Consider the following 15,422-nt stretch of genomic DNA (forward strand, 5'->3'; position numbering starts at 1 on the left):
CCCAGGCACTATCTCTGAGTGTGTGTCTCTCTCCATTGCTCTCTCATTTCTCTGTCTCTCTCTGTCTCTCATCCTTCTTGCTGCTCTGTGTTGCTCCCTAACCGTTATCACCTCCCAACACGATGGCATTCTGCGTATTAATCTATTCATGGCCCATCTCCCTGGGATAGAACACCGCTTCGTGAAGGCAGGGACCTCTGTCTGTATTATTTTCTGCCGCACCCCCAGTGCCTGCGATACCACCTGGCTCCCTAACTGTGTGTTGAATAAAGACTGAATGGACCACCATTCTCATCAACCTCCTTATTTGATGATAACTGTAAAGCCACCATAGTAGCTGTTAGTGTTGTTATTGTCGCAGCTGCTGTTTATTGAGTAGAAACCGTACACCCAGCATTGGCTAAGCGGCGGCTTGTTTAAGCCTGTGAGGTGAATATTATGATTACGTCTCTTCTTCAGATGAGGAAACTGAGCTCCCCCCCAAGAGGATGAGCAACTTGCCCCATATGAGTCCAGCCGTTGTCTGGCTCCAAAGTCCGGAGTTTTTTTTTTTTTCCGGATGTACATCATATTTCGAATTCCGTGTACATTACATCATGTTCACCACCCGAACACTAATTATAGTGCATCCCCTCACATGTGACCCTAATCACTCCTTTAGCCCTCCCCCCTCCCCCCTTCCCCTATGGTAACCACCAGTCCAATCTCCAATGCTATGTGTGTTTTTTTGTCGTTGTTTTTTATCTTCTACTTATGATTGAGATCATATGGTATTTGACTCTCTCCCTCTGACTTATTTCACTCAGCATAATCCCCTCCAGGTCAGTCCATGTTGTCACAAATAGCCGGATTTCGTCATTTCTTATGGCGAGCCAGGAGGTTTAAACTGAGTGGAAGGACAGCCCGGTGGCTGAGAACGCAGCATCTGTCCCCCATCCTGGGTTCGAATCTCACCCCTGTCACTTCCCAGCCGCGAGCTTTAGAAAGTCGCCGCCTCTCTCAGTCGCGTGCCTCAGTTTCCTCGCCCATCAAACCGGGATGCCCACACGCAAAGCTCTGCGGGGCGGCGGCGGCGGCGGCGGCGGCGGCGTCAGAGGCAGGTGCCAGCGCAGGCGCAGAGGGCGCGCAGACACCACCGGGGACTCCCGCCGGGTGCCTTCCTGCTTCGCCATCAGCCAGGAGGCGGAGGAGCTGGGCGTCCCCTCCCCGCCCTCGGGCTCTGGCGGCGGCGGAGCGCGGCCCCCGGGGGGACAGGGATTCGAGCAGCCAAGTTCAGGAGCCAAGAGGAGGCGGCGGCGGCGCGCCCCTGCCCGGCCGCCCAGCGCGCGGAGCACCGCGAGCATGGCCCTGCGCGCTCGCCCGGCGTGGCCGCCGCTGCTGCTGTCGCTGCTGTCGCTGCTGTCGCCGCTGTGCTGGGCGACCCCGGGAGCCGGTGAGTGACCCCGCGCCCCAGGGCGGCCCCTGCTCGCCGCTCCCTCCCCGCCAGCCGCGTGCTTGGCCTCGGCCTCCCCAAGGCCGGGCGCACTGCCCTTCGCTCCCCCACTGCCCCCCCCCCCCCACCACCACCCCGCCCCAGGGTTGAAGGACCTGGGACACCGACTCTCCCGTCGGTCTCCTGGAAACCTCTCTGGGGACATTTTCGAAGGATGAGTCAGGCTCCAAGAAAAACGTCGCGGAGGCTGACTCATGCTGCTCCCCTCGTCCTCCTGCTGTGGCACGGAGGGCGCTGGATGGGGGCGGAAAGGGGGCAGTGGTACAAAACCCAGCTCACCTGCTGACCCCAAATGTCTGGCCCTAAGGGCGTGGTCATTCATTCATTCATTTATTCATTCATGCATGCATTCATCCCAGACACTTTGTGGAGCACCTTCTGTGTGTCAGGCAGGGTTCTGAGTACTGGGGATCCAGCTCTGAGGTCAGAAGGCCCCGGGGTTCAGAACTGCTTTCAGCCTGTAATTCCTGTGTGAGGTCAGGAAAATTCCCTAAACTCTCTGTTCCTGTAACAAGTGCTGGGGGTGGGGATCCTGCCTACCTTGGAAGACTGTGTCTTGGGAAGATGCTGAGTAACGTCAGATGCCCTTGGCAACGACGATAATAGTGCTAATTCAAGGGAGCGATAACCATACCCGATGAAGCCGGAGCCCCTCATCTCAGCCTTCCCCCAAAGGCCATCACCAGAACGCTGGGCACTTCTCCAGAAAAGAGGGTGCCGAGGCTGAGGAGGTCACCGAGAGCCACCAATCTAAAGCCCTTTAAGGACATCCCCATCCTGGGTCCGATTGTGACAGACCAGGAGACCGAGGCACAGAGAGGGGAAGTAACTGGCCCAGGGTGCCCAGCAGGAAGCGGTAGCAGAGCACCCTCTACCAGGGCAGGAGAGCCTGGGCACAGAGTGGCTCAGGCCTGGGGCTCACCCCAGGCTCTGCCGCTCGCTTGCTGGTTAGCCCAGGCTGGTGGCTTGCCCCTCCGAGGCTCCCTTGGCCCCTGTGTCCAAGGGGGATGAAAATGTGAGTGCAGATCTCATGGGGCCGTGGGGAGGGTCGGAGGAGGCCACACATAAGGGACAGCTCAGTGCCTGGCGTGGTTATTCCATGGGGAACACGCCACCAAGAGAAAGGCCACTTCATCCAATTTCATCCTCATGGCAGCCTTGCCTGGGAGGGGACCTTGCCCTCTGTGGAGGAAACCACCAGAGAAGGAGATTCACTTGCCCAGAGCTGCACAGCACATCAACGGTAGAGCTGGCATTCGAACCCAGATTACACCGTTCACCATTCCCCAGTCCCCTGTGCCCAGACTGTGCCTTCCTGCCATGCAGCACCCCTGCCTGCTGCCCCCCAGCTTCCTCCTCCCCGTAAGGACAGGAATCATTCGTCTATATCGAGTGCCTGGCGTGTGGGAATCTGTTCACCTAGATTTCATCATTTAGTCCTCCCAACAACGCTGTTAAATTACAACCACCCCACTTTACAGATGAGGAAACTGAGGCTCAGAGGGGTGAAGCCACCTGCCTGAAGGCACACAGCCAGTGAGTGGCAGGCCTGGGTTCAATGAGCTTGGCCCCTCCCACCTTCTCCATTACCCTTATTGTTACTAATAGGGGTGCACAGCATCGTGTTTATTGACGCCACTAAGAGCCAACCCGTATGGAGGCCTACTCTGCGCCTGGGCTCTAGGCAGGAGGATTTCACGTGGAGCCGGTGGAGCCGATGTCAGGACTCTGGGCTGCAGACTGCCCGGGGTTCAAATGCCACCTCTGCCATTTCCCCTCTGGGTGACCTGGAGCGAACGACTCTGTGCCTCAGTTTCCCCATCTATAATGTGAGGCCTTGAGGAGCTGTTTAAGGACCAGATGCTGAGAGATGTGTGATTTTACAAACTAGGAACAAGAATCAGAGAGGTTAAGGAGCCTGCCTGACACTTCACAGCAGAGCCGAAGGGACCCAAAATCCTTGAGCTATAATCTCCCCCCCTCCCCACTGTGATGAAAAAGTTCTGGAACTAGACAGATGGTTGCACAGCCTCGTGAATGTCCTTAATGCCACTGAACCGCGCACTTTAAAATGGTTCAAATGGCAAATTTCATTTTTTTTAACCACAATATTTACCACCGCGTAAAAAAAAAAAAAATCGATGATGCTGAGATGGAGGAAATAGGGTGCTAACAGGCCAGTGAAGGGGGCGACCCCAGTGCAGACCCAGCCCAGCCCCATCCGCCCCGGGGACGCCCGGGGGTGACCGGCCTCGCCTTCCCCGCAGGGACCGGGACGGTGGGCGTGCTGGCCCCGGCGCAGGTGCGCGGTTTCCTGGGCGACACCGCGACGCTGCCGTGCCACCTGCAGCCGCCGCCCGAGCAGGACGCGCTGGTGACGCTGGTGACGTGGCTGCGGCGGGAGCCGGCGGGGGGCGCGCGCAGCGTGGCCGTCTTCCACCCGACGCAGGGCCCCAGCTTCCCCGAGCCCGGGCGGCTGGAGTTCGTGGCCGCCAGGCCGGGCGAGAAGCTGCGGGACGCGTCGCTGGCCGTGCGCGACTTGCGCGCGGAGGACGAGGCCAACTACACCTGCCAGTTCGCGATGTTCCCGGAGGGCAGCCGGAGCGCGAGCACCCGGCTCCGCGTGCTCGGTGAGCTAGGGGGCGGGGAGGGCGCGGGGAGGGCGCGGGGGGTGGGGGGAGGACGGGCGAGCCGAGAGGGGGGCGCGCCCGGGAGGGAGAGAGGGGGCGCCCTGCAGAGATGGGGACGAAAGAAGGAGGGAGAGCAGTGAGGGGGGCCTGGGGTGCAGAGGAGGAGGGGCTGGACGCCCGGAAGATGGTGGAGGGAGGTAAAGACCCTGGAGCCCGAGGGCAGGACATCCCGGGAGCGAGGGGGGCGCTGAGTATGAGGGGGCGCCTGGAAAGTGGGGCCACCGCAGTTTGCATCCCAGCTCCGCCACTCACTCCCAGCTCGGGCAGGTGGCTTCATTTCGGATCCGCGTTCCCCCATCTCCATCAGAGTGTCAGGAAGAACCTGCAGCCCTGGGAACGTGGTCCGGGGCCTCCCTGGGGTTGATCCAGGGGACGCGCCTGGAGCAGAGGGCGCGTGGGCTCCTCCTAGCTGTGGGCTGTCGGTGGGACCTCGGGGAGGAAGCGAGAGTTGAGGCTGGAAAGAGAGCCGCGCTGATCCCCGGGAGCCCAGATGCGCTCTGGAGTTGTCACGGAATCCTGGCAGAACGGGACAGGCCCTCCTCTGGGAGACTAAGAAGTCTCTGTGCCTCAGTTTCCTCATCTGTGAAATGGAGACCGCTCCGAGGATTCCTGAGAGCTGGCATCTATCTTTTGCTCTTGTGCCCGGAACTACTCCAGGCCCTGCGGGAGGCACTCGCGCAACATTGGTTCCTTGGGTTGGTGCCGGGCACCTGGGGCCCAAGCAGAGGCCGCTCTTGTCATTTCTGCAAAACTGGGACTTCCGGTTTAGGGTGAGAGGAAAACAGAAGGAGTGAGTCAAGTTACAGAGAAATCTTCAGTAAACGGTAGCCCAGGTGATAACGGGGAAGGGAATCCCCAGAATGGTGGACAAGAGATGGTCAAGATGGTTTTGTTTTTTTTTTTCTTTAAGAATTAGATTACATCATCTTTTTTTTTTTTTTTTTTTAAAGTGTGCTTTTTGGTGAGAAAGATTGGCCCCGAGCTAACATCTGTTGCCAATCCTCCTCCTTTTTTTTCCTCCCCAAAGCACCCCAGTGCATAGTTGTATATTTTAGTTGTAGGTCCTTCTAGTTGTGGCATGTGGGATGCCACCTCAGCATGGCCTGGCGAGCGGTGCCATGTCCGCGCCTAGGATCTGAACTGGTGAAACCCTCGGCCGCCAAAGCGGAGCGGGCAAACTTAACCACTCGGCCACGGGGTCGGCCCCTCAAGATGGTTTTGGAGTCAGACAGATCTTGTGTGAAAACCCAATTCCATCGCCTATGACTGTGACCTTGAGCCCGTCACTTCCCCCTCAACTTCCGGGGCATGGCTCAGCCATCCTCTCCTCCGTGAAGCCCTCCCTGACACCCCCAGACTCAGGCACCCCATCTGGGTTCCCCCATCCCAGCCTCGCCCACTCTGGGTCATCACTGTTTGGGGAAGTCTGTCTTCCGCTTGGCCTGTGCACCCCATGAAGGCAGGGCTGGGCTGTCTCAGTCCTCCCTGGGTCCCCCACGTTGCCCATCCCAGAGCCAGGCAATGTTGTCAATTAACCAATAAGACTAATATTTAGTGAGGACTTATTTTGTGCCAAGTCCCATTTTCAGAGCTTTGCCTGCATCTTCTCATTGCCTGGGATCCTCTCATGATCCCCAGTGGATAGACAAGGAGACCGAGGCACGGACTTGCCCAAGGCCACCCCACCACTCATGGACGGAGCTGGGGTTTGAACCTAGCCGTCCCGTCCCCTCCGTTCGCTGCCTTCCTCTGCTGCCAAGATGTTTGTTGAGTGACTGCAGGCCAGGAGTGACCCGTCCCTTTTGCTCCTCTCCCAGCCCAGCCCCAGAACGAGGCTGAGAGCCTGGAGGTCCCCCTCAGCCGGTGGCTCAGCCCAGAGCCCGTGCCCGTGGCCCGTTGCATCTCCAAAGGGGGCCGCCCGCCCGCCCGCATCTCCTGGCCCTCACCCCTCAACGAGAAGGCCAACGAGAGCCAGGTGCCGGGACCCCTGCCTGGCACAACCACTGTCATCAGCCTCTTAACCCTGACATCCTCAAGCCAGGAGGACGGCAAGAATGTCACCTGCCAGGTGGAACACGAGAGTTTCGAGGAGCCCGTCCAGCTGCCGGTGAAACTCACCGTGCTCCGTGAGTGTGCCAAAGTGTGAGCGAGGACGGGACCCGCTCCTAGACTGCCTCCGCCCCCCATTGTCTACACTGATCCCCCTGGAGAACTGTCTACACTGTCCCCACCATGCAGTCTACACTCCCCTCTGCCACAATATTGTCTACTCTGGCTTGTCTGGGGCTCTGTCCTCCTATCATTGTCTGTACTGAATACTCCCTCCCTGATCCCCTCAGGCACTGTCTACACTGGACCCCCTCAACATTGCCAGTGGGTCTGAGGGAGGAGGGGATGTACACTGGCTCCCCCCCATAAAAAAAACACTGTCTTACTGGCCTTCCCCCTCCGGGCTTTGGAAAGTCTTCCTTGTCAATCATGTTTGGGATGGCTAAGAAGCAGGCTGAGGCGGGGTCATCAGGAATTCTTTTCTGCGGGACTTGTCAGAGCCTTGAATGTTCTCCTTTGTGTTACGGGGGTCCAAGAGGCCTTTTCTCAGAGGACATTCCCAGAACACCAGGCCCTGGCTACCCGGGAAAAGTAGAGAGAGCCAGGTCCTGAGAAACCCTCTCCGCCCCGCTGCCTCCCACCCCACCGAGCTGCCCAGGCTTCTTTCCCGGAGGGAACCCATTGCTGCAGACACCGCACAGGCCTCTCCATCTCGGGCTGTTCCTGAAACCCGATGAGGCCTTTCCCTGCTGTGACAGGAATCTCACACATCTTTAGGTGGCTCTGAAGGCTCCCAATCTCTGAGCCCCTGCATCTGTTTCCCCCAGACCCCCCTGAAGTCTCCATCTCTGGCTATGATGATGACTGGTACCTCGGCCGTAGTGAGGCCACCCTGAGCTGTGACGTCCGCAGCAACCCGGAGCCCACAGGCTATGACTGGAGCACGTGAGTCCCGGGTGGACCCGGACTCCTGGGTCTGAGGGAGGAGGGGCTGGGGGCCTGAACTCCTGGGTCTGAGGGAAGAGGGGCTGGGGGCCGGACTCCTGGGTCTGAGGGAGGAGGGGCTGGGGATGGACTCCTGGGTCTGAGGGAGGAGGGGCTGGGGGCTGGACCCCTGGGTCTGAGGGAGGAGGGGCTGGGGCCTGGACTCCTGAGTCTGAGGGAGGAGGGGCTGGGGGCTGGACTCCTGGGTCTGAGGGAGGAGGGGCTGGGGGCTGGACTCCTGGGTCTGAGGGAGGAGGGGCTGGGGGCTGGACTCCTGGGTCTGAGGGAGGAGGGGCTGGGGGCTGGACCCCTGGGTCTGAGGGAGGAGGGGCTGGGGGCTGGACTCCTGGGTCTGAGGGAGGAGGGGCTGGGGGCTGGACCCCTGGGTCTGAGGGAAGAGGGGTGCACAGAAAAGTGAAAAGAAAGGGAGTAGTCGTCTTTGGGCTCCAGCAAAATTCCCAACCCGCACACATGGTTTCCAAGGTGGTTTAGTCCGAGTGCCCACGCCTGCTCTTTGCAATGTGCCTGCTGAGTGCCCAGGACTTACCTTCATCCCGTGTGGTCCCCACACTTGGGCACAGTCAACATTCTCGCCACACCCGGGTCAAAGATCAGTTGGGCCCACACAGGTGCCGTCATTTGCCCGGGTCACACGAGGCCACAGAGGCGGCTCTCAAATCAGCATCTGGCCCCACACTGGGTCCCCTTAACCTCTGGGCTGTGCCGCCTCCTTGGTCACCTTGCACAACCTGCTCAGTCGTCTCTGATGGAGCAAGTACTGTGAGGGTGCCTGAGTTCCTGGCATCTGGTGACTGCTCAACCCCCCTGTCACTCTAGGCCTCCAGCAGAGGACACTTCTCACCCATTTGTCTCTTTCAGGACCAGGGGTCCCCTGCCACCCTCTGCTGTGGCCCAGGGCAGCCGGCTCCTGATTCATACCGTGGATGATTTGATCAACACGACTTTCATCTGCCGTGTCACCAACACCCTGGGGACTAGCCAGGCAGAACTGACTGTCCTGGTTAGAGGTGAGGAGCCACCTGGGTGAGGAGAAGAGAGAGACCAAAGGAGGAGGTCACAGCAGGATTTCGTCTGAGGTCCCTGGTGAAGGAGGTCCCTCAGCCACAGGAATGCTCTCTACTCCCATCCTTCCCCTAGGCCGCCTCATGAAAGGACCCATGGGGTCAGCTTTACTCTCTGTTAACTCAACATCTGTACCATTGGAACAGCTGCCTGGATGCACCCCCCTGCAAAGCCAGGCTGGGGAAATTGTGCAATGCCTCTTTCCCTGGGACTCAGAAAGGCCTTTCTAAGTGCATTAGACAGAACTCTGTCAGTTGCAATTGATAGAAACACAACTCAAAATAATCCCAGCAAGAGCAATATTTTATTGAAAATTCACCTTCAGGTATGGTTAGATCCAGGTGCTCCGACTGTGTAACCCGAGAACTTTTCTTTACCTCTCTTGTCTTTGCTTTTCTCTATGCTGCCTTTCTTCTCAGGCAGACTCTCCCCTCAGGAAGGCAGGCTAGCCCTCCACATCTGCAGACTCACATCCCACCAGTTTAGTAATCTGAGGGGAAAGAATATACCACTTTCAACAGCTCTAGCCAAAGTCCCAAGGCTGGCTCTCATTGGCTCAACTTAGGTCACAGCCCCTTATGAACCAATCACAGCAGCCGGGGAGAATGGAGTGCTCCGACTGGCCACACCCGGGTCAAAGTCCCATCTGAGGAACCAGAGAGTGGGGACACGTCCATCACAGGGACTAAGGGAGGCAGAATGGCAGCTTCGTAAAGGAATGAGGGATAATGTTTGTGAGGCAGGTGAAAAACCCCAAAAGTCTCAGAACCTGAGTCCTGCTTCCCTCTCTTCCAGCAGGACCTTCCGGGGAGCCGTCAGCAGCAAGCTGGTCCCCAACGACAATCGCCATCCTGACTGTGGTAATCGTGGCTGGGGTGGCCCTGCTCGTGTTCCTCATTTATTTCCTGCGGTCCAGAAACTCCCGTGAGTCCCCTCCTCTTTGGCACATCTCCCCCCTACCCCCGTGGCTGTCATGAATGAGCATCCCCACAGTCGCCATCATTGAACACCTACTATGCGCCAGGCTCTGTGCCAAGCCCTTCAGGTGGCAGCCTCTCCCCACCTCCTCACCCCCACACCATGAGGTTCCCCGTTCACGGACGAGGACACCAAGACCGGGGAGTCTTGTCCTTTGGATCCTTGATTCATTTTATAAATATTTAGGGAGTGGGGGCAGATCCTGCAGGGCTTGAGGGCACAGTGGGGACTTTGGCTTTTAATTCAGGCGACACAGATGCCCCCGGGGGATGGATGGAGGGCGGAGTGAGCGTAGCCGCCCAGCCCTCCTCCGTCTGCCCGGCTCGGGAGTGACCGCTCAGCTGCTGTCACGGGAAGGAGGGCGGGGTGGGGACTGGGACCCTGATCCCCGGCTCGAAAAGAGCCTGATGGTCTCTTATCTCCGGGGCTTTGCACAGGCTGTTCCCCTGCCTGGAACACCCTTCCCGTGGCTCCTTCTGGCGAAGTCATCCGGCTCATTCTGTAACCCAAAGAGCCGTATTTTGCTGAGCCCTTCTGGCAGGCCAGCACGGTCTGTGCACAGCTCCTCCAAGGCTCCCAGCCCCCCTGCAAGGCGGGTCCCGACGTGACCCCATTTTACACATGAGGAAGTGTGTGCTCAGAGAGGTGAAGTTCCCTGCCTGCCAGTGCACAGCTGGGCAGGCAGAAGTGGAAGGCAGTTCTGTTGACCCCAAAGCTTGTTCCCTCACCTGCTACACGGAACTGCCCCATCACGTCCCAGCTGCAGACCCCTTCCTCCAGGAAGCCCACCCCAACCCCCCAGAATGAGCCAAGCGCCCACTCTGGGCTCCCCCACCCCAGCCTTGCCCACTCTGGGTCGTCACCACGTGGGGACTTGCCCATCTCCCCGGTGGGCTGGGAGCCCCAGGAGGGTACAGCTGCGGCCGCCACAGTCACAGCTGCGTCCCCAGCACCATGTGGCGCTGGGCCGGTCTCGAAGGAGGCGCTGGAGGAAGTGTTTGCTGAATGTGTCATCTCCAGGGGATGTGGGTCCCTGCTCTGCTGCCTTATTAATTATGTCGCTATGGGCGGGTGACTTACGCTCTGTGACTCAGTTTCCCCATCTGTGCAAGGGGAATAACTGTGCCTGGTGATACAGGTGCAGCCTTTGGCACCTTCTAAGCCACACTTGCTGGATCTATATCAGCTGTAATTATTATTGCTGTTGTTACGACGATGATGATGATGATGATGATGAACATGAGCTCCATGAGAGCAGAGTCTGCGTCTGTCGTGTTCACAGCTGTGTCCACAGCACGTAGAACGCCCCCGGGGCCAAGTAGACATTCCCTGTTTGCTGAATCAATCCCTGTTTGATGGTTGAGGAAACTGAGGCACAGAGAGGTTAAGTCAGTTGGCCAAGGTCACACAGCTCCCGAAAGACAGAGCTGGGACCTGAACCCTTCCATCTGGTTCCAAAGCCTGTGCCCAATAACTATTTATTTACACTTAATAACTGAATGAATAAGTGGGGGAAGAAGAGACCCCGGTCCTGTATGACACGTGTATAAACCACCAAGGGAAGTGGCTCCCCACGTCGGGAGCAGAGTGGGGACTTAGAGCTCGAGGGGCCCTGACACCCCCGTGTGTCTTCCTCCTGTGCCTCTGAGTATTGTCATCATTCCTGACAACGCCTCCTCCTGTCTCCGCAGGTCAGGCCAGTTACGAGCCTTCCGCTAATGGCGTAAGTGTGATGGTGGAGCTGAGGAGGGTGCGTGGGGTGGGGGGGAGTCCGCCCTGGGGCCTGGGGGTCTGCATTCCCCCCACTCACGCCCCCCCCGACCTTGGGAAGTGCTGCCTTGGCTTCTAGGGACGGGGAGGGGCCGGGCCTGCGCTCTCTGCACCCTGGGCTTCACGGGAAGATTGTGTTCCAAAGGATCCAGAGGCTAAGGTTTCACTGTCCCCCTTCCAGACTCTCTCCTATTCAGCCATGAACTGTGGTGCCAGCTCTCCCCAGGAAACCCCGACAGAGGGCACAAGGTGACAGCATCGGGCCTGAGTGGGAGAGAGACTGGAGCTGGTGGGGACGTGGGCCTCACAGCTGGAGCCCCCCCCCCCCCCGCCAGTGGATGCAGCCTCCCTCCCTCGAAAGACACTGGCCACTCTCCCAGTGCCAGACCTCAGGAACGTCCCCTCTACCTCACGACGCAGTGAGCAGGTGCAAGTTCAGGGGTCCCCAAGACCACCCTCGGCTTCCGTCCCTCCTTAGAAGGCCTCACAGAATTCAGAAAAGCTGTTACACACACATTTAGGTTTATTAAAATGAAAGGATGAGATTAAGATCGGCAAGGGGAAAACGACTCATTGGCCCCAACATAGGGCCGCAGGGTCCAGCAGACACTGGCGTGAGCTCCCAGGTGTCCACTCCCAGTGGTGTCTTACGGGCAGCGCTCACTTCTCCCGGCAGTGACGTGTGACAGCATACAGAGTATTGCCGGCTTGCTAGCGGCCAGGGAAGCCCCGCTGAGCCTCAGTCTCGGGAGTTGTCATTGGGGTCAATCAGGTAGACTCGGCTGACCATTCACGTATCTGACCTTAGTGTCCGGCATCTCCAGGGGTTGAGCCGATATTGTGTGGCCCAAGGTCACCACCATCAATTGCACTGTTGGTGTAAACTGTTTGGTGTGGTCCATGGCCCCAGTAAACAAAGACTCCTGGCAGCCAGAACATTCTAGGGGCTTCAAGGTTACTTCCCGGGAGCCAGGGCAAAGGGTGAAATCTCTCTTTGGGCAAAAGTTAATCCTCTCCTGCGTAGTGGGGGTCACACGGGATGTTCCAACTGCCGGAGAAGTTTTGTAAGAATTTGAGCTCTGGCCTTCAAGCGTCTAAATCTCTGTATCTGTCAAATATCTGTGGTCACGAGATTTGTCACTAAAAGAGAACCAGAGGCTGGAACTCAGCTGCCCAGGGCCGTCGGAGGAACAGGAGCAGCTGCTGGAGGCTGTCAGTTCCAGACACCTCCTCCAGCCGAGACTCGGGGCCCCGGGAGAGTATCTGCAGTGTCCTGGGACCGAGACGATGCTGGAGAGTGGGGGCCGGGACCTGCCAAGGAAAGGAAGACGTCGTCTCCGAAACAAGGAGAAAGCGATGCTGTGTGGGGGACACGGTGCCCTCAGACCAGGATGGACGTGGCCCCGGACCCGGAGGCTGAGCCGCTCAGATACACCTGATGTGTTCCCTTTAAGATGGTCTGCGAGCTTGGGGGCAGGCGCCAGAATTCCGCTCACACAGAGAACTGTCTGCTGGAGGAAATGCCTTAGGAAGATAAGAGCTGTGGCCACGATGCCAGACAGGAGAGCCAGGCAGGAGCTGTTCTGCAAGAAAAAGAAGGATTTGGGATGCGCTCTGGACAGAGATGAGAGACTGCGGATCCCAGAAAGGACAGGGAAGAGACGGGAAGGAGGAGGCAGGGGCGACGAGGCCGGTGGGGCTCCTCGGGGTCGGGAGGCCAAGGGAGATGAGTGGGGGTACTATTTACCATAGCTGCCACATCGACCGTTTGTCTGTTCTCAGCCCCCAAACTCCCCATTAAACTTTATTTATTACACCTCCAGTGGTTGCGTGCGAGGGGGTCTTTTGGGGGGAATTGGGGAGAGGCTGATTGGCCACCTCATGGATCAGAATCAGAGCCGTGGAGGCAGGAACCTGAATCAAGAAGGCAAGGAGAACACGAGTCCCCAGCGCATCTTATTTTTCTCTCTCTTTTTCATTATTTTTAACTAGGTAATAGATAAGCATCCCCGAGTCAAAAGTTAGGAAAAATCGTCAGGGGCCCATTTTGAGTTGCTTTGCACATCGGATATGAGCTAAGGGTCCAGCGCCGTTCTTTTGCAAGGGGATAATTGCACAGCATCTGAGTGGAATTAATGCCACTAGGTTGTGCACTTAAAAATGGGCTAAGATGGCAAATTTTTTGTCATCTCTGTTTCCCCACAATTTTTAAAAATTAATAATGTAATACACCAAAAACCATTGGAAGGTACACTTTTGATGGTGGAATTGTACTACCACGAACTTAGTGGCTCGAAAACCACAAAATTAATCTCTTCCAGTTCTGGAGGTCAGAAATTGGAAGTGAGGGGCCCGCCCAGTGGCGTGGTGGTTAAGTTCTCACCCTCCGCTCCCACGGGCTGGGGTTTGCGGGTTCAAATCTCGAGCGCGGACCTACACACAGCTCATCAAGCCACGCTGTGGTCGCATCCCGCATACAAAATAGAAGAAGATGGGCACAGATGTTCACTCAGGGCCAATCTTCCTCACCAAAAAAGAAAGAAAGCAATCTGAAGTGAGTCTTCCAGGGCTAAACTTAAGGCGTGGGCAGGACTGTGTTCCTTCTGGAGGCCCCAGCGGAAAATCCTTTCTGGCCTTTTCCAGCTTCTCGAAGCTGGCTGCATTGCTTGGCTCACAGCCCAGCATCCCAGGGCCTCGTTCCTCCTTTGACCTCCTTGCCTCCCTCTTTCCCTTTTGAGGACTCGTGATTACATTTAGGGCCCACCGGGACCGTGCAGGGTAACCTCCCAACTCAAGATCCTTAACCACGTCTGCAAAGTCCCTTTTGCCATGTAAGGGAACATATTCACAGGTTCCAGGAGTAGGACCTGGATGTCTTAGGGGACCCATTCTTCCACCTGCCTCTCCCATCCTGGGCTCCTGCTCCACCGAGGAGAACCGTGGCACTACTTTCGGGCAAGTTTATTGACGCAGACACCAAATATATATATATATTTTTTTCTCCCACGGTAGGTAACATATACACACTGTTCTGCACCTTGCTTTCGTTACTGAAGGTTTCTGGAAATTCAGAGAGAGTCTCTTTAGTCTTTTTAGAGCCACGTGGTACTCCAGAGGGGGACGTCCAGGACGTTTTTGACCAGGTCCCTGTGGACGCACTTCTGTACCGTTTCTGCCCTTTTCCTGTGACGGTGTGGTGGTGAATGACCTTGCACACCCAGCCTGGGTATCGGGACACACTCTGGAGGTGAGCCGCTGGATCAGAGAGCGTGTTCCCCTGTCGTTGTGATGGATATTGACAGACGGTCCCCCAGAGAAGTCCTGGCCATCTCGGTTCCTACCAGCCATGGGTGCGACGAGCTGTCTGGGGGGGACGGATCTGTGAATTCCATGGCGCTGGGAGCCAAGCGAGGAGACAGAGTTTTGGTACAAGTGTTGTATAAATTTCACATAAGGTGGAGAAAACCACCATTACCCATATGGGAGAATGGGGAGGGAGGCTCTGATGGAGATGGTGGAGGGGCTAAAACCACCCCAAACCCTCCCCCTGCACTGCTGTCCAGAGTAAGGGGGGCGCAAGCCGCCTTGAGTTGCTGCAACATCTCAGAAACCTCCGGGCCACAGATTGCTCTGGGGGGGTGGAGATGCCTGTGCTACTGAAATCCAGCTTAGTAAAAAATGAAGAAGTGACCCAGGAGTCCCCTCCCTGGTAGATAATCAGAAAACAGGAACTTGGACAGACTTGACCTGAATGCTCAGGGCAGCCCAATTCACCAAAAAGTGGGAACAACCCAAATGTCCATCCACTGTGAACGGATAAATCAAATGGGGTGTGTGCATACAATGGAATATTATACAGCCATAAAAAGGAACGAGGTGCTGCTCCAGGCTCCAATGTGGAAGAGCCTTGAAAACATTTTGCTGAGTGAAAGAAGCCAGACACAAAAGACCACATACTGTAGGAGTCCATTTACATGAAATGTCCAGAATAGGTAAATCCATAGAACAGAAAGCAGACTAGTAGTGGCCAGGGCCTGGGGGGAGGGGGAGTGGGGAGTGACTGTTTAATGGGTTCAAAGTTCCCTTTGGCGTGATAAGAATGTTCTGGAACTAGACAGAGGTGATGGTTGAACAACACCATGAGCGTATTAAATGTCACTAAACCGTGCACTTTAAAATGGTTGAAATGGTAAATGCATGTGTGTTTCACCACGAAAAAAAATAATTTAAGATTTTTATAGAAAAAAAGTGTTTTCATTTCCCCAACTCTCTGTGGCAGGATTTTCAGGAACCAGTTAAATTCATGAAGGGACGAATGGGTGAATTGTTAAAGGAAAAAATAATATTCTAAGTGGTAAAGACAAAAATTACTCAAT

At 56.7% G+C, this 15,422-nt stretch overlaps 1 protein-coding gene across 3 annotated transcripts; it reads left to right on the forward strand.

Moving 5' to 3' along the window:
* The first annotated feature begins 347 nt into the window (after positions 1 to 347).
* LOC106825103 (PVR cell adhesion molecule) lies at positions 348 to 12,884 on the forward strand. Of its 3 annotated transcripts, none has more exons than XM_044759601.2 (8): positions 348 to 1,432; positions 3,760 to 4,122; positions 6,000 to 6,308; positions 7,059 to 7,176; positions 8,095 to 8,243; positions 9,094 to 9,222; positions 10,968 to 10,999; positions 11,228 to 12,884. In XM_044759601.2, exons 1-8 carry the CDS (start codon positions 1,039 to 1,041, stop codon positions 11,297 to 11,299), a joined length of 1,566 nt encoding a protein of 521 aa, XP_044615536.2. In that variant the 5' UTR covers positions 348 to 1,038; the 3' UTR covers positions 11,300 to 12,884. The 3 variants fall into 3 exon arrangements, with proteins under 3 accessions (XP_044615536.2, XP_044615537.2, XP_070354717.1); XM_044759602.2 differs by having other exon boundaries at positions 9,097 to 9,222; positions 11,228 to 12,883; XM_070498616.1 differs by lacking the exon at positions 6,000 to 6,308.
* The last annotated feature ends 2,538 nt before the right edge of the window (positions 12,885 to 15,422 follow it).

The sequence above is a fragment of the Equus asinus genome, chromosome 26 (assembly GCF_041296235.1).
Source record: "Equus asinus isolate D_3611 breed Donkey chromosome 26, EquAss-T2T_v2, whole genome shotgun sequence".
NCBI lineage: Eukaryota > Metazoa > Chordata > Mammalia > Perissodactyla > Equidae > Equus > Equus asinus.

Bases quoted from the DNA above. Each gene is read 5' to 3' on its own strand.
- LOC106825103 (XM_044759601.2), top strand. From the start codon at position 1,039: ATGCCCACACGCAAAGCTCTGCGGGGCGGCGGCGGCGGCGGCGGCGGC. The intron at 1,433-3,759 runs GTGAGTGACCCC...CCTTCCCCGCAG, and splicing joins CTGGGCGACCCCGGGAGCCG to GGACCGGGACGGTGGGCGTG. The intron at 9,223-10,967 runs GTGAGTCCCCTC...CTGTCTCCGCAG, and splicing joins CCTGCGGTCCAGAAACTCCC to GTCAGGCCAGTTACGAGCCT.